This window comes from Panthera tigris, chromosome F2 (genome assembly GCF_018350195.1).
Source record: "Panthera tigris isolate Pti1 chromosome F2, P.tigris_Pti1_mat1.1, whole genome shotgun sequence".
NCBI classification, from domain to species: domain Eukaryota; kingdom Metazoa; phylum Chordata; class Mammalia; order Carnivora; family Felidae; genus Panthera; species Panthera tigris.
The window spans coordinates 8,353,784-8,378,203 of NC_056676.1; the positions used below are offsets into that span (position 1 = coordinate 8,353,784).

Genomic DNA, 24,420 nt, shown 5'->3' on the forward strand with positions numbered 1-24,420 from the left:
AAAGAAAAGTTGAATCATTCACTGTTGTTAAAAATTGTCGAGACTAGGGTATTGGCTGGCTCAGCTGGGGGAGCATGCAACTCTTGGTCTTGGGGTCATGAGTTTGAGGCCCACATTAGGCACCGAGCTTACTTAAATAATTATTCAATTAAAAATTGTTGAGACTGAATGTTTTGTTTTGATTTCTGTGTCAGTTTGATAAAATATCTAAATAAGAACTTCATTGTATGTTAGTCCCCAAAACAACCTTTGCTTGGACTGTGACTATCTTGTCTACTAAGCAATGATAACTTGGCTGATTTGCAAATGGAGTAGGGTATGTGGATTTATGTGTGTGTAAGGTAAATCTTTCCACCTTTTTTTTACGTTTATTTTTGAGAGACAGCAAGAGACCAAGCATGAGCGGGGGGAGGGCAGAGAGAGAGACACACAAGAATCCTAAACAGTCTCCAGGCTCTAAGCTAGCAGCACAGAACCCGATGTGGGGATCACACCCACGAACCATGAAATCCTGACCTGAGCCGAAGTTGGACTCTTAACAGACTGAGCCACCCAGCGCCCCTAGATCTTTCCACTTTTATGCTCACTTCTTACAGCAAGTTTAGAGAACACTTTCTTGTTTATGTATTATGAGATCAATTCTTCCCACAATGCCAGAACTACCCTTTAATTATACTAATTAGTAGTTGTAATTATAAATGATTCCTATGTGGTATATATTCCCTGTCTTAGATGGACTATCCTCATAATAACCTCGTGAGATATGTGTTCTTTCCTCTGTATTACAGATGAGGAAGATATATTAGCAGATTGCTTTTCTGTTCCTTAACATTTTAAATCTATGCTGCCTTGAATTTTTTTCCCAGATTTATAATTTATTTCATTTTTGACTGTTTAATTTGCTTTGCAGAGATCGAAAATTGTGCAATTTGGGATTAAAAGGCTACTATGTCAAAGGCAATGGTGACAATGCAGGTAATACAGTATAAAACCATATGGTCCCTTTTCACTCAAAGTAACTATAATACTGTATTGATTTTAAATATAATTTGTTATAATACCATGTTGATTTGTTGCATAAAATATTATAAATGACAACCAGTAATTATAGTCCTTATTTTTTATTATGACATGGTTCTAGAATCCTTTTCAAAGCACATCTTTTCTTTTCCTGCTAGCTCCTCTATGGACTTGAGGTAGCCTCTTTTGCTCTATGTAACGTTCCTTCCTGAGTTGTTGCCATTAGATAAGAGCAGGCTGAAATTTGCAGCTTTGAAAAGTAGAGAGCATATTTTTCCCCCCAGCAAAATTTTATTGTGTTGGAAGATAAACAGAGGCATATTAAAATTTTCAAGAGTTTATTCGAGCAGACACCTCTCCAAGTCAGGCAGTGCCGGCTCCCTGGATAGGAGCACCACTCCACGACAGGAGTTAGAGGAGGGGTTTTTATAGAGACGGTGTAGAAGCAAAGCAAGGAAATTACTTGATTGGCTATGGCTTAAGCAGTGGGCTCGTTTGGGGAAGCCTACGGGCTATTTGTGATTGGTTGTTCTTAAGTTTTATTTTCTTTGATCTGAGCGCTTGGATTCTGGCTTAGGTTTTTGGTTTGCTTCCATTGACAACAAAGGCCTTAGAGCCACCTCAGTCTAATGACCTCCTTGTTTATATACTTTACCAATCGTATAAATAAGGTATTCAGGATAAGCGTCAGGATAAGACCATAGTCTTCTGACTGAAGTGAAGAGCCCATCATCTGGGTTCACTTTCCCAAATAACAAATAGAATTTGTTGTATACTTTGAGCCTTATCTAGTTTCCGAAAACCATCTTGCTCTCTCTCAGACTTCCCTTTGAGACCGCGTTTGTTCTTTCCACACAGATCTTTTTTGTTTCTCTAGATACGGGCAAAACTAGCATGAGTGCTAGGCTAAAGTCAGCACAAGTAAAGTGTGTCGTGTTACCCTTAAAAGTCCTTTAGCTCTCACAATAATGGAACGAGTCAGTGTTTCTTCAGTTGATTGCTGGACAAAGTGTTTGGTTTGTGTTTCAATGTAATGTACAAATAAGGTTTCTTCACACCCCAAGCTCCTGCTAAACGTAAAATATACATACCATGGGGCACCTGGGTGGCTCATGATCTCATGGTTGTGAGATTGAGCCCCGTGTCGTCGTGGAGCCTGCTAGGGATTCTCTCCTCTCCCTCTACTCCTCTCACTTGCTTGTGTGTGCATGCTATCTCTCTCTCTCTCTCTTTTTCATAAATCAATCAATCAATCAATGAATAAAACACATACTATGAAAGGAACATAAAACTTAGCACATTTGTTTTTCCTATTTGCTCTCTCTTGGACTTTCATAAGTTCATTGAGTGGAATGGTAAGTGGAATTCCCCTTATTACTTAGGCAGAGACGTTTTTTTCCCTCTTTGTTTTAGTAGGATTTGTGCACAAAAGATTTCTTTATAGTCTCCATTTTTGCTTTGTAAGACTCACCGTTCTGTTGCCTACAGTCATTTAGCTGGAGTGCAGCTCAGCCCTAATTGAGTATGCTAATGTGTAAAGTGACATTTATCTCACATTTCAAATGGCTAATGGAGCATTTGAATGGCATTTGTCCTGTTAATGGTGTGATACACTTTTTTTATCTAACCATATTAGTATAAAGCAAAACTTACTTTGTTACAATACAACAGGTTTTTTTGTAAGACCTAGAATCAGGAGTTTGAAAGAATCTTCCAGCTCAGTAGATTTCAGACTTTCAATAGCAGAACCCTTTCATTCAATCATCTCTCCCAGAGTCACAGAATATAAATCCCAGTTGCGATTAAAGTACCCTCAAAAAAAATAAATAAATAAAAAATAAAGTACCCTCGAGGCGACTAAAGACATGCCTTTCACCTCTCTTATTACTAGCTCCTAAAGTAACTCCACAAATCATCATTTTAACTTCACTGATCTAGTTGAGTAATACTGCCTGTGGCGAAAACGTGTTTTCCCTGTGATTACTCCACCATGTCCCCCCTTGTATCCTCAGTACTCTGCACAGTGCAGAGGGCTCTGTGCCCAGCACAGACGAGGTACTCAGTACGTGTAACTTGAATGGGCAGCTGGTAGCAGGCAGAGCCAGACTAGAAGTTGTCTCTTGATTCTCAGTTGGCCGTTTTTTACTAGTCTTTTTAACTCCTTAAAAATGGTAACACTTGCATGATTCTGGATCTCAGGTTCCTCTTTGAAATGAGGACGATAAAACTTACATCTACATTCTCTCTAAAATGAAGCTAACAAATGCTGTCTGTAGGAGACCAAGCAACAGAAGAGGAGGAAGGTGGCACGGCAGAGTTACATGACAGCAAAGGCTTAGGCTTAGATGAAAGTGAACTTGATTCTGAGGCTGAACTCATGAGAAGTATGGGACTACCACTCCAGTTTGGTGGTGTATCTGCACATAAGACTTTTGAGGTAAGTAGGGGCGCCTGGGTGCCCCAGTCGGTTAAGCGTCTGACTCTTGATTTCAGCTCAGGTCATGATATTGTAGTTTGTGAGTTCAAGCCCTACATCAGACTCTGTGCTAGTGGTGTGGAGCCTGCTTGGGATCCTCTGTGTCTCTTTCTCTGCCCCTCTCCCACTTGTGTTTTAAATAAGTAAATAAATATTTTTTTTAAAAAAAGAATTTTTACAAAAGTGTAAGTTACTTTTATTTGTTTCTTCATTTTCTTCATAAAATCCCACATGGAATTATTTTATCCCAAATCTGACACGTTCATACATTAGAGCACCCCACTTCTTTTTAAACGTACATATTTATAAATTAACCAAAACTGCAAGTTTTGATATATGTCTATGTTTGATTTTTTCCTCCTCCTGTAAACATAGAGAGTAAAATTAATCTGTGTGTGTAACTAAAGCCCAGGATGAGGGTTTGAGGGTCTATTATTTAATTTCATGGTGAAAGAGACTTGGATTCTACTTTCTCTTATACTTTATGAGGTGCATTTGATATTCAAGTTATTTATCTTATGTAGGTGTCTATGAATACTAGAAATAAAGTTAAAGTCAAAAAGAAAAAGAAAAAACAGCAAAAGAAGTACTTACATGAAATTATGAGAGAATCTTGGAGACAAGAATATGAAGAAGATGACATTTTGGCTTCAGATGATCCGTCTTCAGTTGAACGGTATGAGAACACCAAAACATGTGAACTTCAAACCAAAAAGGACATTGAAACTGAAAATCTTCCTGTTGAAAATACATTATGCCCAAAGCTAGAAATTACGGAGAAGTGGGAAAAGTATTGGAATGAATATGGCGGAGGGCTCTTATGGCAAAGCTGGCAAGAGAAACATCCAGGTCAGACACTGTGTCCTGAACCTTGGAACATTCCTGATACAAAGGAGGAATGGGAACAACATTATAGTCAACTCTATTGGTATTATTTGGAACAATTTCAGTATTGGGAAGCTCAGGGTTGGACTTTTGATGCCCCAGAAACCTGTGATACAGATGCTTGTGGGCCTAAAATAGAAGTTGACGACGAGAAAGACGAAAATTGCATAAAAGCAGACTTAACGTCTTTTCCATCTTCATCTATTACCATTGATAGTGAAAGCTCTAGTTCAGGTGATACAGAGCATAATGAAATACTTGATGGGGTTAGTAACTTAAGTCTGAATTCAGAGGAAGTGGAACAGAGCCGGTTAGATTCTTCAGTAAGTTACGATGGATGTCAGTTGCTAAGTGAAGTCGGCAGCAGCAGAGAATGCCCTGCCACTGGCCAAAGTGAACCATGTCACGGAGGAGCCAAGGACAGCAACGTGTCTGGGAACAGAAGCGCAAACCAACCAGCTCAGGGTAAGACTGGCCAAGACGTATCCTACTGAACAGGAAAATGAACCTACTGAGCAACATAACACTAATCCTTTATGCAAGACTTACACAATGCCAACTACATTTTATAGTGTAAAATGATTTACTCCATATATCACAAGTTGTTTATTTCCCTTGCATATAAATCAGAAAAATGTTTGCAAAGGGTTCTCAAAAGTACCATTTTTTCCACTTGTACCTTGGTGGCCAATTAAAACTTGAAACTCCCTTGGGGCACCTGGGTGGCCTCAGTCGGTTGAGCGTCCGACTTCAGCTCAGGTCGTGATCTTACAGTCTGTGAGTTTGAGCCCCGCATAGGGCTCTGTGCTGACAGCTCAGAGCCTGGAGCCTGTCTCGGATGCTGTGTCTCCCTCTCTGTCTCCCTCTCCCTCCCCCACTTGTGCTCTGTCTCTCTTGCTCTCAAAAATGAATAAAACACAGAAACGAAACAAACAAAAAACACCTTGGAACTCCCTTGAGAAATTTAGAATAGACATGGAACTTCCAAGTTTCTGTGAAGCAAATGTATGTATAGGAGGCATATTAGAGAATGGTTCAGAGTACACAATGGATATCAGGCAAATCGTACTCTAAGTTATATCTGGAAAGTTATTTTGGAACCAGTGAAGTCTTGCTCTGTAGGGAATCTCAACAGGGCATGATATTAATTTTTATCTAGAAGAGTTGACCTCAGGATCCTCGTTAAATATCCAGGATAAGGAACTTAGTTGACTCCAGCCTAAGTGATTGAAAACATAACAAAACAAAACCTGTCATGCAAATTGATGTCTAAAGAACTAAAGAAAGGATGAAAGAAAGCCAGTGAGAGGTATGTTAAGTCAGAGGTGGTTATTAAGAATGCTCTTGCTAGGGAAAAGGATTCTAACTGATGGCACCAGGAAAATGAGAGGGGAAGAAATTTTTATGTTTGGCATCCTTGATGTTTGGTGCCAGACAAGTCTGGTTTGTAATAGAGGACTTTCTTCTCGGCCTCATTCCTATATGAAGCAAAAGGTTTTGGCCTTTTATTTAACAATTGGGTTTGCTTTGTTCCTTGGATTGCTGATTTTCATCTAGCTGAGAGTTCCCTTTAGAGAGAGTTCCTGAAGGACCCTACCTACTTTTTTATTTCTTTTTTTCTCTGTGCTCTCCTAATGGAGTTTACCTCAGTATTATCATTCTTTTCTATTTTGGTGTTATTTTCCTCCTTTTTTTAATGTGGTTATGTTAGTCTTTTAGACACTCCTCTCTGCTCTCTCGATTTTGTGCTGATTTTGACCATAAAACTAGAAATCTGTATATTGGCCCATGTATTGGCCACTGTCTTACTACTTCATGTTACTTCTTTGACCATCCTCCCTTCCTGTTTGTTCCCTTTGTCAAACATAGTAAACCTCATAGTCTCTGCCTTCTGTGGTCTATTTCCTAGTTTGCATGCATAGATTGGCCATTTTTGTCACCTTTTCCCTTAATTATGTGTGTAATTGGCCATTTCTTTAATTAGTCCTGGGGTGAGTGCCATCAGGATCAATCTGAGAATTCGAGGTTTTAATTTGTTTTGGATCCTCCCTTGAGATCACAACACAAGGTATATGTTGCATGTTTTCTATGTAAGCATATATGTTTTCTATTGTTTGTGGTTGCGTATTCTCCTGAAATAGTCTGTGCCTACACAATCAGAGTATCCCATTGTCTACACTACAGACAACTCTCCATTTCTAGTTCCCCCTACTCACTTTGTGCCAGTCTGAAGAAATACAGAACAAAGACAGGTGCCTCAGTCAGAGCAGCCACAGGTTTAAAAGCATTCTTTTTAAATGCTGGTGCTTACCTTTCTGTTACTTCCGTTGTCAATTTAAGGGCTATATTAGAGACCAATGTATTTGCTTCTTAATAAGGAGAAATCATTTTTCTGAAAACACTGTATTCAGAGTCATGTAAGTTAAAATTCAGTCAAATGTGATAGCTGTTAGTGTGTGTGATTAGAAAGCTTTCACAAAAGTAACTGTGGATTAATTTATGTAGATTTGAACAGTTACGAAGAAAAAGTTTTCATTTGCTTTCTAAGTAGTTAGATCACAGAAACTTTAATAGATAGGCATAGCTACAATTTTACGCTCAGACTCTGCATGTGGATACGCAAAATAGGTCGATTCGATCTGGCGCTGTGCCTGACGTGCGCATACAGTTCATTGCAAGAAAGGCAGTAAAGTATTTGATCGCCTTTGCAAAAGGCAGAGGAATTGTCAAACCAAGGAGAGAACTCCACTGCAATATCTCTGCCTCTTTAGATTCACAGGACTCTTCCGAAGCAAACGCAATCAGAGAAAGACCACACTCCAACAGTATTGATGGAGACGAGAGTGAAGAAGATCCACCTGAACGTAAGCCAAGCAAACTCAAGAGGAGGCAAGTAACACATTACCTCCCTCTCCACAGTGGGGTAGCAGAAGCACTTGTGTCCATGAGGGGGTGGCTATAAAGCATTTGTTGTATTACAGTACTTACTGTTAGTCCTGGAGAAAAGGAGAAAAGATGAGACGTACTAGCCTTGGAACACGGTCAAATCCCAGCAGTCAGATCCCACAGTTTCTTGCCTATAAAATGGAACCAATGCTTTTTTTAATGAGATCGTTAGGAAGACTAGAACTAGCATGTAATATATCTGATGGTAGTGTCAGTAGGTGACAGCTTTTAATGTATCCGTAGATATGGTTTCTCTCAAGGACGTTCTGATTTTTTCTTCAAAAATCTAAGTATATGGTATCACAGAATTTTATGCTAAAAGACCTCAAGTATCTAATGCTCTTAGTCTGTACGTGAGAATATTAAGACAAAATGAGGGTAAGTGCTTTTGCCCAGAGTTACATAGCAAAACAATGGCAGTTCCAAGGCTGATGCCCAGACCAACTCTTCTGGAGGCAGTGCTCTTCTAGTATACTATTGATATGTAAAATTAAAGCGACAAGTAACATAGGTTGGATACAGTCAAATGCTAATTCTGTAAGATACAAGGAAAGGACGGATGTTGCAGAACTTAGATGGTAGCTAAAAACATTTTATTTCTGTGACAGGATGTGAAGTGTTCCACATATGACTTTTATGTTACATACAGCTTCTAGAAAAAATAATATGCAAACTTTGGGGGCCCAGTAACCTAGTACTTTCATAAAAGCATGCCTCCATTGTGTTCCTTCTACATGGTTTGCAGTGCTTGTTAATTCCTCCTTAAGTGCCCAGAAGCAGAGACTCTGTGTGTTCTTACATTTCTGGAACGTAGTAGGTCCACCATAAATGTTCAGTGAGCTTAATTTAATTTGTAAGAATTATGTCTCACCATTTTCTCTTAGTACTGTCACGTACGTCATAGGGGTCACTGGGAGGTATCCCCATTAGATCAGTGATCATGGGTTACTTGATAACACACTTGTATCACAACCTTATTCTTCATATTTTTTTTAAATTTTTTGGTTGGATTAATACTTCTCAAATGTTTTCTTTGTTTTTGAGGAAAACTTCTAAAGGTAACATTCTAGGAGCTTAGTTGAAGGCTGTAGTTTTTACAGGTGTTTTTCCAAAGGCAAATGGAGAGATCTGTATTCGTGCCATGTTCAAGAGTAGAGAGAGTTACTTGACAAAGTTTAGGATCTGAGTGCTTTTTGCTGTGTTCCAAATACTGCTGGGTACGTTATCTTATTTGGAAAATCTGATTAAAGTACTCTTTCCTGTCTTCGTGGATTTGTGAGCTGGAGCTGTGGTTGACTGTTGTGATTAGAAAGTGTGTGTAGATTGACTCTGTGCACCTTTTGATATTTTCATTAACTGGTGGCCTGTAGATATAATGGTTTATCACTGTTTTACCTTTTGTTTGTTTAGCCACGAGCTGGACATCGATGAAAACCCAGATTCAGACTTTGATGACAATGGTTCCCTTCTGGGATTCAAGCATGGCTCAGGACAAAAGTAATTATGTATAAATACTGTTGTTTTCCCAAAATTGTAACACTTCAGCTGTCTTAAAGTTCTCTGATAGCTAATGATAGTTATAGATTTGATAGCATTTGAGATAGTATAGTTAAAACACCAACCTCTCTTGTGGAGAGATCACCACACATTTGCTATATTCACATACATCGTTTACTCAGTTGCGCGTCATACAATCCAATATCGTTATTACAATTTCATAGATAAAGCAGTGACTTGGTTGGGATCATATCATTTCCTAGGGAGAGGATACAGGGCAAGGTTTTGAGACTTCTAAGCAACCCTGACTTATCAGTGCTCATACAATTATCTAATCCTTGTGTGTTTAATTGATTACCCTGTATGTACTTCTGGGTTGTTCCTAAGATTTAGGCATGTTCCTTTGAGGTTCTTCCCAAGTTATTGTGTGTACCAATAGTTCATTCCTTCATACCGCTGAGTAGTATTCCATTGTATGGATGTACCATAGTTTCTTTAACCATTCATCTATTAAAGGACATTTGGACTATGTATGGTATTTTGCCATTACAAATAAACTGCTATGAACATTTATATACAGAAGGTGTAAGTTTTCTCTGGTATTAAATGCCCAGGCATTAAATATAAGAAAAGTGAAGGGCTTATTGCACATACCATGAAGACCAAACTGAGTATTTAAGGCACATTAAAGACCTACCATTTATGTCAACATGCACCAGTGATTTAAACCAAGATTAAGGTCTTTGATGTTTCTAAGGGTTGAGACTTTCTTTGTTAGTTGTGCAGTTTTAGCTGATACCTACATGTTATGAAGTCAGCAAGGAAAGGACATAGATCTCAAAGTTGACTTATAAATTGAATCCAAATCGGTTAAGGATTACATGCTCATAATACTATAAATATTTTTTTAATTATCAATTATCTCTCCCTTACGGTACTTGAAGGCAGTTGCCGTTGGTATAATTATTTAAGGCTAAAGATCACAAAGATGAGTAATATAAAATGTCTTCTTGATAGTGCCATGTTTAAATTCCTGACAGAATTTATTTCTACCCACATGTAATTTTATTGAGAAATTACTTGAGTGGCTCTTGCTAGGATACATCCCTGGAGATTTATTCTGTGACCTGGGATTTAACTTAACTATTCTTCTGTTTAGGATTCCCAGTTCTACTTAGAAGAAAAGGATAAGGGGGACCTGAGTGGCTCAATTGGTTAAGTGTCCGACTCTTGATTTTGGCTCGGGTCACGATCTCCTGGTCATGAGATTGCGTTGGGCTTCACGCTGGGCATGGAGCTTGCTTAAGATTCTGTCTTTTGCTCTGCCCCTCTTCTGCTTGTGTGCTCCCACTCTTTAAAAAGAAGAAGAAGAAAAGGATAAAATGGACTTTTTTATAAAGTTTATAATATGGCTAGAAGATAACACCTGATATTTAACACTAAACTTCAGGAGTTTGTAAGTGCTAAATTGTATATTACACTTTAAGTTTCTTATAGTCTGTGGGAGAAGTACTTAAATAAGGCTTGATATAGTCATAGAAGTCTTTGTAGCAGATCTTTATCTTTTAAGACTAGAAAAATTCAGATGGTTAGATCAGCAGATGTTTTCTAGTTATTTTGTTAATATGGGTTTGCTTCTTGGGTAAGCTCAGATTAATTTAGGTTAAGAAGTCAGTGACCACTTTTAAAATAATTGAAGTCCAGGTATGTATGTATGAAAGAGCTTTGGTATCATCTCACCATGAGAAAAGATTATATTTCCCTGATGTGCAACGGGGTTACATGTCTCTGCGATTTCTTTACTACACTTTACTATGTAATACCTGCTTTCTGCTATATATAAGGTATGTTGATACTCCCAACTGATGTTTCAGATTTACTTAAAATTAACATACAACTCCTATGCATTTGAACTTTATTTCATAATTTTTATAATTTAGAAAAATTAAAATGGTGGCTGCTAATCGAAAAATAGTGAAAATTGTCCGTTTTATTCTCTTTTCATATAAGAAAACAAACTCACAGAACTTAAGGTTTGAGTCATCTTCCTTTGGTTTGGTCACAGATACGGTGGAATTTCAAATTTCAGTCATCGGCGGGTCAGATACTTGCAGAAGAATGTGAAGTATAAGTCAAAGTTCCTGGACATGAGAAGACAAATAAATATGAAAAACAAACACATCTTCTTTACCGAAGAGTCAGATAAAACATTTTTCAAGAAAAGCAAAGCTTTGACTAAGGTCTGTATAAATTTTGTTCTATATTTACAGAAAGAATCTCATTTTGTGAGCTTGACTCAAATGGTATTCAAATGGAAATCCTGCTTCTAGCAGATATAAAGGTGCCTAAAATTCTCTTCCCCTTGCTTCCTAAAGGCATATAGCATGTGAACTAAATTTGAAAAAGAGTAAGTTGGTAGTAATGTTATGTTTTGAAAGCTATAAAGTATCTGGGAAGATAGATAAAATTGCCTTGTATATGTAGTAACAGTGAGACTTTCTCATCTGCTTCAGGCTAAGTAGGATCCTGGAAGTCAATTTCTAGTACAGCTTTTATTGTAAGTCTTAATTACGAGATCATCCAGAGGCGATCAGTTAAACATTGCACTAAGGGGCGCCTGGGTGGCTCAGTCGGTTAAGCGTCCGACTTCGGCTCAGGTCATGATCTTGCGGTTTGTGAGTTCGAGCCCCACATCGGGCTCTGGGCTGACAGCTCGGAGCCTGGAGCCTGCTTCGGATTCTGTGTCTCCCTCTCTCTCTGCTCCTCCCCCGCTTGTGCTCTGTCTCTCCCTCTATCAAAAATAAATTTAAAAATGTTAAAAAAAAAAAAACAATTTAAACATTGCACTAACCAGTTCATCCTAATGGTCTCATGCAAATTTAGTGATTTACACTGTTAACTGGAGTGTTCACTAGAATATTCGTGTCCCCTCTCTTGGACTCTGCTATACCTGCTGTGCCAGCACCTGAAAAACAAAAGTAATTAGAACAGTTTTTGCTTGGTTTGATAAGTGATACTTTTCCGTTGGGGGGTGGTAGGCAGGGAAGACACCTTCTCATGAGTGAAACCTTTGTATCATTGTATCAGTCACTTCTCCAGCAACTCCTTTGGACAACAGAACAAAATCTCAGATCCTGTAATGACTTTGTTTTACCCTTAAGGTACATTATCCTTCCTAGCTTCAGCATTCTTCCAAAACATGCAACAGACTTATGTTGCTGCCTTCATGTTTTCCTTTTCATTTTAGATTGGTTGGTTGCTAGTGATATTTTAATATTTTAGTGGCCCTGGTTATGTCTGGAACACATTTCCCACTTCAGGTCAGTCAGTCCTATAGAACTTTTTATTTGTTGGATGTGATTGCCCCTATACATCCATCTGTAGACAAAGCAGAAACATACCTGCTATGTATTGACAAGGAAAAAAAGAAATATGGCTGTTGTGTCCTTAGTTATCTGTCTGATACATAGGCACAGTCCCCTTGAAGATTCTGGGTTTGTCTGTGCTCATCTTCCAATTTCCTAACTCTTAGGAGGGTCATGAACTCTTGTTATGAAGAATATTCTTGTAGGGGCATCTGGGTGGCTCAGTGGGTTAAGCATCTGACTCTTCATTTCAGCTTAGGACATAATCTCATGGTTTGTGGGTTTGAGCCCTACATTGGGCTTTGCACTGACAGTGCAGAACCTGCTTGGGATTCTCTCTCTCCACCCCCCCCCCCGCCCCTCCCCCTCTCAAAATAAATAAATAAGCTTAAAAAAGTTTTTGTTTAAAAGAATATTCTCATTACAGAAGTTTGCAAGGAAGTTACCTGACCTTCTTAACATTTCTAAGAAACGTAGTTTTTAGGAATCCTTTTACAGGCTTCACTCCGTTAAAGGGCAGTTTGCATTGTTCTTTTTCTTCAGATGGGCACTAAATCTTTTTAGAGTTTATCTTGGATGCTGAGTACAATTTAACATAGACTATAGCCTCAGCCATTGAAGAAAGGCCTGTATGATTAGAAAAGATAACATTAATGACAATAATAAGTAGGTACGTGTGTAATGGCAATATCACATAGTATGGTCATATTGTCAGAAGCCTCTATGGAAAGCTACTGGAACAGCTCAGCTTTATCCTCTTAGTGCTAATTGATTACAGGAAAGTCACCACCTTGTGTTTAAGCTGATATTTTCTTCCTTCTCAAGAAATCTTTAATAAGGTCATGGTATGTCCAGATAAGAAAATTGTGCCGTTAGCTCAGAATTACTTTTTGCGTAATTAGCTTGTATGATACAGTGTACTTTTTGGAGCTAATAATTATGACTCAGCTTCTCAGTGAAGTCCAAATGGTCAAAGCAGGTGGGACTATTCTGTGCAATTTAGAATTAATTCGTGCTTGTGATGACTGACGATTTCAGGTAGAAAAATTTCTAAAATGGGTGAATGAACCAATGGATGAGGAAGCATCACAGGAGTCAGTTTCTCATGACAACGTGCAAGACACGTGCACAAGCAGTGATTCAGAGGAGCAAGAAATGTCTGTTAAAAAAGGCGATGACCCACTTGAGACGAGCAATCAAGAACCTGGAAAGCGTCACGCCGTGTCTTCAGCTGGTGAACTGGAAACAGAAAAAAATGAAGGAGACAGCACAGTAACAGCTATTACACATCAGGAAGATTGTGTTACTCAGATTACACCAGATTCTGTACAGGTCAACACTGAAAGTAAGACTGTGCTTCAACTTACTGATGAATTTGGATAATGTGCTTCCCTAGCTGTCACTTATTAACCGTCTATACCTAAGGATGCACCGCTATTTTACTTTATTTTATTTTATTTTATTTCATTTTATTTTATTTTATTTTATTTTATTTTATTTTATTTTATTTTATTTTATTTTGAGGTGGGGGTAGAGCACGTGTGCACACACGGGGAGGGGCAGAGAGAGAATGTGGGGCTCGATCCCACAACCCTAGGATCACGACCTGAGCCGAAATCAAGAGTCAGACAACTAACTGAGCCACCCAGGCGCCTCTCACCGCCACTCATTTTCAAGTAGAGAGGGTGCACAGTAAGTGTAAATGTGCTAGTGGCTATGGTTTGGCACCAGAAGACTACACTCTTGGCTGAGCAAGCGTCATGAGATACAAGGGCGCGCATGTGGGAAAACTGAGTGTCTCTGTTCCACCAAGATTGGTCTCTGCCACTACCCTCTGCTCCCTGGGCTAAAAGTGACTGGCAGTCCCTTTTATCCCTCTTGAAATTTGGTATTGCTCTGGTGTTCCTTTTAATAATTCTTTTTATTTTGGGGCGCCTGGCTGGCTCAGTCGGTTAAGCGTCCAACTTCGGCTCAGTTCGTGATCTCGCGGTTCGTGAGTTCGAGCCCAGCATCGGGCTCCATGCTGACAGCTCAGAGCCGGGAGCCTGCTTCAGATTCTGTGTCTCCCTCTCCCTCTGCCCCTCCCCTGCTCACGCTCTTTCTCTCTCTCTCTCTCTCTCTCAAAACTAAATAAGGATTAAAATAAATTTTTTTTTTAATATTGAGGAAAATACCTCATTTGAATCTTGATTTGTGTGTGTGTGTGTATGTGTGTAGAGAGCTGTATTCTTTGTATCACATACTCCTTTGCCTTTCTAAAAAGCATACTAAAGTAGTTTAAATTTTTTTTATTGTCACGTACAACTGATGTTCATATGGTACTTGCAGATTTCATGTGCCTTATTTTCATTTAATCTATAAAATAGCCCAGTGAGGTAGATGGAATTATCCCTATTCTATAAATACAGAAAGTAAAGCTCAGAGAAACTAAGAATTTGCCTGAGATCACACAGCTAGTAGGTGGCATAGCTAGGACTCAGTACCAGGTTGTCTGGTTCCCCAGTCCCATTTCCCCCCTACCGCTTCCCTCCTTCCCTAATTACCTCATGTCACAGTGCTGGTAGTTCTCACCTGGGCCCCTACCACCCACCTCAGGGGCATTTGGAAGGTGTTGGCTGTTAGAATGACCTGGGGGTAGGGGCATTTAGTACTTGGGGTTAACCTTCTGTCGTGTATAGGATGATCTTGCACAATAAGGAATTGTTCATTCAAATGTTAGTGTTGATGACACCTTGTGCTGTTTGCAATGACCAGATGACGTATTAAGACATAGTTCTATCCTTGAGAATCATTGAAGCAGTAGTTTTATTTGTCATCATCAATTCTTCTCATTATGTCTAGCTGTGATAATGCTCTTTCTAAGTTGCTATTTCTGATCTCAGAACTGAGACAAGATAACCAAATTAATAAAAATTGTTTAAGACAAAAGTCCGTCGCCGGGCGCCTGGGTGGCCCGGTCAGTTAAGCATCTCACTTTGGCTCAGGTCATGATCTCACAATCGTGTTCTGTGCTGACAGCTCAGAGCCTGGAGCCTGCTTAAGATTCTGCGTCTCCCTCTCCTCCCCTGCTCACACTCTGTCTCTTGCTCTCTCAAAAATAAATAAAACATTTTAAAAAAAAGAAGAAAAAGAAAAAGTCCATCTTTGAATGAATGAGATCCTTTTCTGTTAACATTAAAGCCATGACCTATTTTAATTTCCTTTAGGCCATAGGATCTTCAGGTCATGTCTGTGTTCAGAGGATTGACCAAGTTAGGACTCAGTCAGTCCTTGGGAGGTTTTATTTTAAAGAAGGGAAGAACAATGTTTGGATTTCTATAATTGACCGACTAAAGTAGTACCTTATCTAACAGAAGTAATAACTTTTATACCTATGTAGTATCTGTACGCATCCCCTAACAATCTTGAGAAGTAAGTAGATAAAATACTATTCATTCATTCCTTTTGAGGAATTAAAAGTTGGATCTTAGTGAGCCTGGGTTTCTTTACCAAGCCCAGGCAGGTTATAAACAGCAAAATAGAAGCTGTCATGTAAAGTCAGTGCTATGTGCATCAGGCCCTCCTGCTTCTCCAGGGGTGCCGTTGCACGCATGTTCTCGAGTGCATTCCCAAATTGTAAATACTGAATGTGGCTATACTTTTAGAGAAATTCATCTACGATTTCCTTTTTTTCATAGTGAGCATCTGTATTTTTTATATTCTTTTATTTTAGCTGAAAGTAAAAAGAAGAAGAAGACAAAGAAAAACAGGAACAAAAAGGTAATTGGCCTGCCTCCCGAGATAGCTGCTGTTCCTGAGCTGGCAAAGTACTGGGCCCAGAGATACAGGCTCTTCTCCCGTTTTGATGATGGGATTAAATTGGACAGAGGTAAAGTATATGTGGGGTTTGTTTTGACACTATTTTGAAATAATTTCAAAGTTACAGAAACATGGCAGGAATAGTAAAAATTTCATAATGCCCTTTACCCGTATCTGACTGCTTGGTAACATTTTGCCACGTTTGCTTTATCATTCTGTGTGTGTGTGTTTCTGATCCAGTCGCTCCTACCCCTTAATACTTGTATGTGTGTTTTCTAAGAACAAAGATACTTTATGTGATGGTGATGAAATTACAAATTTAACCTTGCTGCAACATTCTGTTCTGCAGTCCAGACTGCAGTTTCATCTGTTACCCTAATCATGTCCTTTATGGCGTTTTTTCTTCCGGTTGAGGACCACGTCTTGCATTTAGTTTTCATGTTGTTTTCTTTTCCTTTCATCTGGAATAGTCCCTCAGCCTTTTTTGTCTTTCTTGACTCGGACATTTTCCAAAGAAAAGCGGCCAGTTATTTTCTACAGTGTCGCTTAGTTTGAGTATATGTGTATTTTTAAAACTTCACATTCAGGTTTAATCTGGATTTGTGGCATTTTAGGATGGATAGCAAAAAGAGTCAATGGACTATTAAGCAGAACATCTGATGAAGAAATACCTAGTGCAGAAGGTGTAATTTAATGAATTAACTCTGGAAGCGGAGTTCTTCTGTGAGTGTTCCTGCTATGTCTGGAACACCTTCCTTCACTCATTTCTGAAAATTGATGCTTATTTTCATATCGGGGCTCCCTAAACATTGGTCTTTATTGACTGTCAAAATCAGGAGACTTGATCTGTGGTTAGAATTTTGGGTTCTGTGAACCTCTTCTAATAATTTACAAAATGTTGTGTTTGTTGTGTATCGAAGAAAGTACATAGGAGTTTGGAGAAATAAGGCTGGATAAAAAAGCTTTCTAATTTATGAAAGGAATTTTTATTTGTATTCTTCCAACAATGAGGAGCCATTTAAAGTTTTGGTAAGGAAAGAGAACAGGAAAATTGGTGCATGATTTTGCTCCAGAGAAATAAATTTCTGAAAAAAAATGTTAATTTTTTCTGTTGGGAAAGGAAGTCAGTATCCTCTTTCTTCTGGAGTGGGCATAGGACCCCGTTTCTGAAAATGAAGAGGGGTCTATTCCTACAGCTTTGCATCCTTTTGCTGTCAGCTTCTTGCTTTTCCTGACCCTTTTGAAATGTACACATTTTTCCAAAGTGTCGAGTACAAATCTGGCTCAATAGCTCCCCGTTAGAAATAAAGTAATCCGGAAACTCAGTGGGGTTTGGGGAGTTGGCCAGTTGAATAGAGCCAACTCTCCATTTTCCTTAATAGTCATTAATACTTCAAACAGAAAAACGAAAGTTGCATTCAGTTATTAGAAGTATATTACAAAAGCAGCAGGCAAGAATTGAGACGGTTGCTTCTGTGCAAATCGGGAATGGGAATAGTACTGCTTTTTATAACAAGCTCTACTGAACTTTCTGTAAAAAAAACGAAGCAATTTATAAGTTCTTGAAAAGAGAAACTAGATCTTGTTCGGGTATAGCATATATAGTAATGTTTGCTGTGATGTTTGTGCTCGGGTTGGCTTCTTGAAATTGAACCATCTTCATCGGGATGCTCTTCCTCTGCAGAGGGCTGGTTTTCAGTGACCCCTGAGAAGATTGCTGAACACATTGCTGGCCGGGTCAGCCAGTCCTTCAAGTGTGACATTGTAGTAGATGCATTTTGTGGAGTCGGAGGAAATACCATTCAGTTTGCCTTAACAGGAAAGAGAGGTAATTAGCCGGCAATGGAAGAAAGCGATTTATTTTCCATTTGTTTGAGTTAAAAAGTTTCATTTTGCTTTAGCCTATCTATGTTGTATATAATTAGTAACATAACCCCAAATATCCAAAATCATAATAGCAGGGCGCCTGGGTGGCTCAGTCAGTTAAGCATGTGACTCTTTAGTTCGGCTCAGGTCAGGATCTCACAATGAAATCGAGCCCCGCATTGGGCTCTGTGCTAACAGCACAGAATAAGTAAATGAACATTTTTTAAAAATACATAATAATAATAATAACAGCATATATCAAGCCATACACCCTGTATCACGTACTAGTATAAGTGCTTAATATGTATACATTTATTAGTCAGCAGTCTTGTGAGGTGTATCTTTTACTATCTGTGTTTCACAGATAAACAGAAAAATAAAGAGATGACATAATTTGCCCAGGATTACACAGACACAGCTTGGTGAAGCCAAGATTAATAACATTATAGAAAACCAACAATTCTGAAATGGGAAGGCATTCTTTAGAAGAAGAGTGGACAGGGAGTACCTGCTTTTCCTCCTCTGTGGCTTTGGACATCATTTAACCTCAGTTTAAAGGAGACCTTAAATTGAGATAACGTCTGTAGTACCTTTCAGCTTTAACATCATAAGACTCTAAAAATCTTTCAAGTGTTAGGTCCTCCTCATGTTTGACTTTGGAATCCCGGAAAAGAAAACCTCTATTACTGTATACCTGCCAAGAACTTTGTCAAGTAGGTAGTACATGTGCTGTTTCCCAGGGAAAAGAAAGCTTTATAAAATTGAACAATCTGCCCAAATTGGCATAGCTGAGTCATGAAGCCAAGGTTTTTTTCCTGATATCCCTGTTCTTTCTAAATTCTTTGGAAAGCGTAGTATCAAAGACATCAATTGTTGAGTCATACTCTGAAGATGCTTTTTTTTCCCCGACATCTTTCTACGATACATGTAGTTTCCATTTCAGTGAATTAAGGTTAAGTCTCATTAATTTATATGAAGTTCTTAATGTTGACTAGGAAAGCATGATTCTGGAAGCCTAATATGGAAGCTAAAAATCATGAAGGAAAACTTAACATTGATTTTAAGACCCATGCTGATGAACTGTGACCCTTATTTAATCATGCTCCAGGGCAGGGCATTGCCCACCTTATATGGTCTCCCAATAGCCTGAATGAAAGTTGTTTTCAGAGTTACTGGAATAGGAATTATTTTCTTGTTTTCCTTGAATTCATTATTTACTCTGCAATTTCTTCTCTGCACTTGCCAGATAAACCCTTCCTGTGAGCTCAAATCAGTGTATATTGCATGAAAATGATTTTTCAAAATCATTGTCAACTTGGTCTCAAGTTGTCAACTTGGTCTTCATTTTGACATTGCATCATAACATGACAATTAAAATATCTGCCCTCCTGGGCGCCAGGGTGGCTCAGTCGGTTAAGCATCTGACTTCAGTTCAGGTCATGATCTCACAGTCCATGAGTTTGAGCCCCGCGTTGGGCTCTGGGCTGATGGCTCAGAGCCTGGAGCCTGCTTCCGATTCTGTGTGTCCCTCTCTCTCTGCCCCTCCCCCGTTCATGCTCTGTCTCTCTCTCTCTCTCTCTCTCTCTCTCTCTCAAAAATAAATAAACGTTTAAAAAAATAAAATATCCGCTCTCCGATAAAGCAGCAAATAGATCTGGATATTTTTTCAAATACTATGGAAACTGTCCATATTGAAGATTTGTATTTCTTTGAATATAGGTCCATAGCCAAGGCTTTCTGCAGCTTAGTACACATTTGGTAAAGGAAAATGTCTAATGTGGGTCCCACGCTAAAGGAAGTCTATTTCTGGCATGTTCTCCCAGATTCAGCTTTCATCAAGGCGCCTTAGGGTCTTTTAATCACTCACGCTTACAGGTAGCCAGCTTCTGGGAGGAAAGGGAAGCAGAGAGCGAATACCATGCCTCTCTGGTACTGTCATGACCTGGCTTCTGTCTTTGCAGCATCTGGAATGGAAAGCCTAGGACCCCTCAAGCCTGTTCAGCGTAATGGTGTCCTGTGACCTGTTTCCCAAATAAGCAGCAACAGCTCGCAGATGCTCTAATGTTAGTTATAGGTACTGCTCCGTGCTAGGGGATTCAAAACATTTGAAGTATAATCGATTGTGTGCTTACATATCTCTATGTGTGTTGATAAATATATACACATATGCACATAATCATTCTTCAGCTGAATATATATGAATCCACACACATACGTGTACGTGCCCATACACATATGAGAAAATAGCGTTGTGTATGATTGACATGATCCCTTTGTGCCATTGCTTCCTTCCACCCAGATGGTTGTGGTCTATGCATCTACTCACCTGAGTGTTAGAGAATCCACAAGGTTTTGCATTTTGCTGTTAAAGATTTTTTCCCTCTCTATCTACTTCAGTATCCTTGCTATTCAATAGAATTTTCTGTGATGATGGCAACGTTCTGTATCTGCATTGTCTAGGTGTGATAGCCACTAGCCACATGTGGCTATTGAGCATTTAAAATGTGGCAGGGTGACTGAGGATCTGAATTCTTTATTTCATTTTAATCAATTTAAAGGTAATAGCCACATATGGCTGGTGGCTACCATTATTGGACAGTGCAGTTCTGTATAATGTCATCCAACGTTTGTCGGCATTTCATGTACATAATAGATTGAGTGCTTACATTCTGTTAGGCCTAAAAATAAAACCGCCTCTAGGAGAATGTAGATGAAAACGTGAGAATTGACTGAGTATATTTGATGTTGAAAATCATTTTTCCCCATTGAGTTTTTGATGTTGTCGGCATATCTTTCCATCTGTCTCTATACTACAAGTGGAGCAGATTGAACAGCTAAAAAGGACATTTTCATCTTTTTTGTTATGAACGTTAGCTTATTTGGAACAGAAAAATAGCATTGTAAATGCATAATTTTCAACATGTAATTGGAGCTCGTATACATTGTTCAAGTGATTATTTAGTGCATTATTTCTCAAAAGTGTTAACAAATTTTGAAACCAGCATTCTGTAGAAAACAACTGTGTTTCCATGACAACCATGGTGTATGCATTAGGGTTCCACTTAGACCTTGCAAATATAAAATATTGCCATAAGCACACTGGTGCACGTACAGGTGCACTTGAGTTATTTGCTGTAAGACATCATGAGTGAGCTCAAATCAACTTATGTTTGCATTGCTAATTATGAAATTGCAGTAAATTAAATGAAAGCCCTCTCGGTGAAAACATAATGTTGTCAGTTCCCTCCTCCCTAAGATATCTCATTAAACATTATCAGCAGATGTTTTTACATTTCTTGTTCATAAGTTGGCTCTATAGGTTTGTCAAATGTGTTTCAATTTGCTCTTCTGTAGAAGTTGTCAAATTTGTCTTTGGAGGCTGTGTCTCATTTTAGGAAATGGGTCTTTTCTGAAATCCTAGTGTGGTTACAGGCTTGACATGCAGTCAGCGACCTTTCCAAGTGTTTGCTGCTCAGGCCGTTCAGGTCACAGTGCTGAACACGTTACCTCTCAGTAGATACTGTGTGACTACTGTCACTACTTGCTTTGGAAAAGCTGGCTGAGTGACACAGCTTTGAAAGCCAGGCCACTTAGTCTCATTTTCTTGGTACTACACAAGTGCATCTTTCTACTTTAGGTTAAATTTTTTAATTAAGTTTTTATCCCCGGTATATGAACCAAAAACTCCCTTAGTCTTTAAAAAAAGTTCTTGTAAAGAGAAGAAAGGAGACTGCTCAGAAGATGAACTGTTCTATGTAACAGTCGGTGTCATTTAACTCATCTCTTCTTTTCCCACTTTCAGTGATTGCCATTGATATTGATCCTGTTAAGATTGATCTTGCTCGCAATAATGCAGAAGTCTATGGAATAGCAGACAAGATAGAGTTCATCTGTGGAGATTTCCTCCTGCTGGCTTCTCACTTAAAGGCTGATGTTGTGTTTCTTAGCCCCCCTTGGGGAGGACCAGACTACGCTACTGCAGAGACCTTTGACATTAGGACCATGATGTCTCCAGATGGATATCCTTTGCAAGGCTGGCAGTTTACTCAAGCAGTGGTTGTAGAGAGAAGGGCGTGCATATGAATGAGTGTGTGTGTGTGTGTTTCAGGGAGAGAGAGGTTAGTGAAGGCGGGGGATACTCACTAGTAGCACCTGATAGGTTCCGGTTTATTTTGCATAAAAAGCCAGTATGTAAACATTAAGTGCTGGTTGATTGCCAAGAGTAATGGCAAATGTGAAGTTATATTTCCTTTGGTTACTGTCCAATTATATCATGATAAAACAAGAAGTAGGAAGTATTAATTGCTTGAAATTATGGTCCTGGACATTGGGAGATTCCTCAAGACCTGTCCTTACGAGTCTGGGTGACCATCCTTTAACTTTTCTTCAACTTACACTGGCTTGAGCTGATTCTCTTTGTCTCTTCCAGTGTTTCCTCTCACTTTTCCAAGACACCGAAGCAAATTTTTCTTTCATGGTAACATTTATTGTTTGTCCCTTTCTTTATCTCTCCTCCCCAGAGGAATCACCTCTTTGACTCTAACAGGAAGCGTGTTTCTAAACTGCTAATTAAAATTTAGGATGTAAACCACAATGACCAGATTTACTTGTCTTTTATTCTTTACTGGAAAGAGATGGTATTGTGCTTTCCTCTTCTTTCTACTCTCACAGTAATTAGGAAATGGTAGAAAGACAGTGTATTTCTGACTCCTGGCTACCTTCCACAAGGATAATCGAATGAACAGTTTTAACTGCTAATCTTTGACCCATCTGAATTATAAAATCTCCTACTTAATTCTCTTTTAGGTTCCATTAGAGGATCTAAATGTGTGTCTTATTGTTACCTATCAAAATATATTTGGGATATGATGCAAGAACATATCTCTGCTCAGAAATGAACTGCTCTTTTTGTTACCATTCCTTAACTGCTGTCCACCTTTGAAATTTTCAGGCGTTCCCAGAAGATCACTAATAATATTGTTTATTTCCTTCCAAGAAATGCTGATATTGACCAGGTAAGTAAGCCACTACTGCAGAACTTCCCTGAGCCTGTGGCATAACTATTAGGAAAAACGGGCAGAAAAAAAGATACAAGGCATTTCTTTGAGAACATATTTATGAGAAGTCTCTGGCTTTTTTGCTAATAGTAGAAAACTGGAGGTGTTTGGTAGTTAAATCCTTGCCTGTTTAATGCGCTTCGTCTCCACAGCTCCTGGCGTACCTATACATAAATAGAATACTCGGGGCTTTTAATATGTTCTGGAAGGATGACCGGGTGTGTTGTGTTTCAAATGTGCATACCGAGACTAGGCAAGATCTGTCTTTACTGAAGCCTACCTTGAGAATCGAGTTTTTAGGTATTCCTCAGAAGAGGACCCTACATAGAAATACATAGACAGATGAAACCTTAATTTGGCCAGAAGCAGTTTTAACCATAGTCTTGGAGTGTGGGAAGCTAGACTAACAGTTAAATGTCCTCATTCCATTCTTACCATAAACACTTATTTTAGTAATGTTATTTTTTTCTCTGGTAGAATTGGATTTGGTACAGCTGCCTTGTGAGGATTTGATGGTGGCTTTATTTCATGTTTTTGTTGATTTGCTTTTTATAAACACTTACTACGTATTTACTGTGTGGTGAGCGTTCTGTTGAAAATCTTTTGTCTTTCATGTTTTGATTTTACTGGTATAACTAGGTCTGGAGTTTTCCTTTCTCTCCTATTTGATACTCTGAGAGCTGACCCTGTCATGCTCAGCCTTATCATCTGATTCTGGAGAAATTATCTCCCATTACCTATTCAATTAAATTTCACACCACCTTGGTTTTTTTTCCTGGGACATCACTTACGCGTGTGTTAGTGTTTTATAATTCTCTTTTCTGGCGCTTTTTCTCTTCCTTTTTCTTCTGGGAGATCTGGGCTTCCAACTAGTTCATTCCTGAGAGTGTATTCCTTGTGTTTTTTTAGTTCAAGTATCGTGTTCTTTATACTTAAAATTTCTGTACTGTTTTTGTTTTCTTTCATACTGTAATAATATCTCTTACTGTCATTATAAGTTTAAATTCTTAATCTGGTCTGTCCTTTCTGCATTTCATATAATTTAGAATCCGTTTTGTTTCTCTTCCATGAAATACTGGCGGTCCTCAAATGTCTTAGCGTGCATTGACTGTTCTCAAGTAACGTGGAGGAGACAGGCCAGGCTAGAAACTAGCGTCGACTCTGGCTGTACCCTAGGGTCACTGGGGACCCTTAGAAAAACTGTGGCTATCTAAGCCCCACCTCAGAAACTGATCTAACCAGGTTCGTAAAGCTGCCAGGTCATTCTGAGGTGGAGCCCGGGCAGCCAAGCGCTGCTCACCGCTACGTTAGCCCCGGTGATAACCTCAGGGGACGAGAGTGTCAGGTGAGCTATGGGGTTGCCAGCCCGGGAACCACGAGACCGCAATTCATTGTCACCAAACACCACGTCAGGACGCAGCTCCTCGCTCTTGGGGAGGAGCTGGGCCGAAGCGGATTCACGGGCTCTTTCATCCCCGAGTGTCATTCATCAGCTCGCGGGTGTGGAGAG

At 39.1% G+C, this 24,420-nt stretch overlaps 1 protein-coding gene across 4 annotated transcripts in view; it reads left to right on the forward strand.

Moving 5' to 3' along the window:
- TGS1 (trimethylguanosine synthase 1) overlaps window positions 1–24,420 on the forward strand; it is a 43,353-nt gene that overhangs the window by 6,908 nt on the left and 12,025 nt on the right. For 2 of the 4 annotated variants that reach the window (XR_006212921.1, XM_007092682.3), the window contains exons 2-12: window positions 911–975; window positions 3,297–3,457; window positions 4,021–4,846; window positions 7,153–7,270; window positions 8,738–8,824; window positions 10,890–11,064; window positions 13,228–13,534; window positions 15,902–16,057; window positions 17,672–17,815; window positions 21,656–21,872; window positions 22,790–22,868. Coding sequence is in view for 3 of the 4 variants with exons in the window: in XM_007092682.3 (XP_007092744.1) it covers window positions 911–975; window positions 3,297–3,457; window positions 4,021–4,846; window positions 7,153–7,270; window positions 8,738–8,824; window positions 10,890–11,064; window positions 13,228–13,534; window positions 15,902–16,057; window positions 17,672–17,815; window positions 21,656–21,872; window positions 22,790–22,868 (2,335 nt within the window). In the remaining variant the exon portion in view is untranslated. Of the gene's footprint in view, window positions 1–910; window positions 976–3,276; window positions 3,458–4,020; window positions 4,847–7,152; window positions 7,271–8,737; window positions 8,825–10,889; window positions 11,065–13,227; window positions 13,535–15,901; window positions 16,058–17,671; window positions 17,816–21,655; window positions 21,873–22,789; window positions 22,869–24,420 lie in introns of those variants that run through there. The other 2 variants (XM_042973090.1, XM_042973089.1) reach the window with 2 other exon arrangements.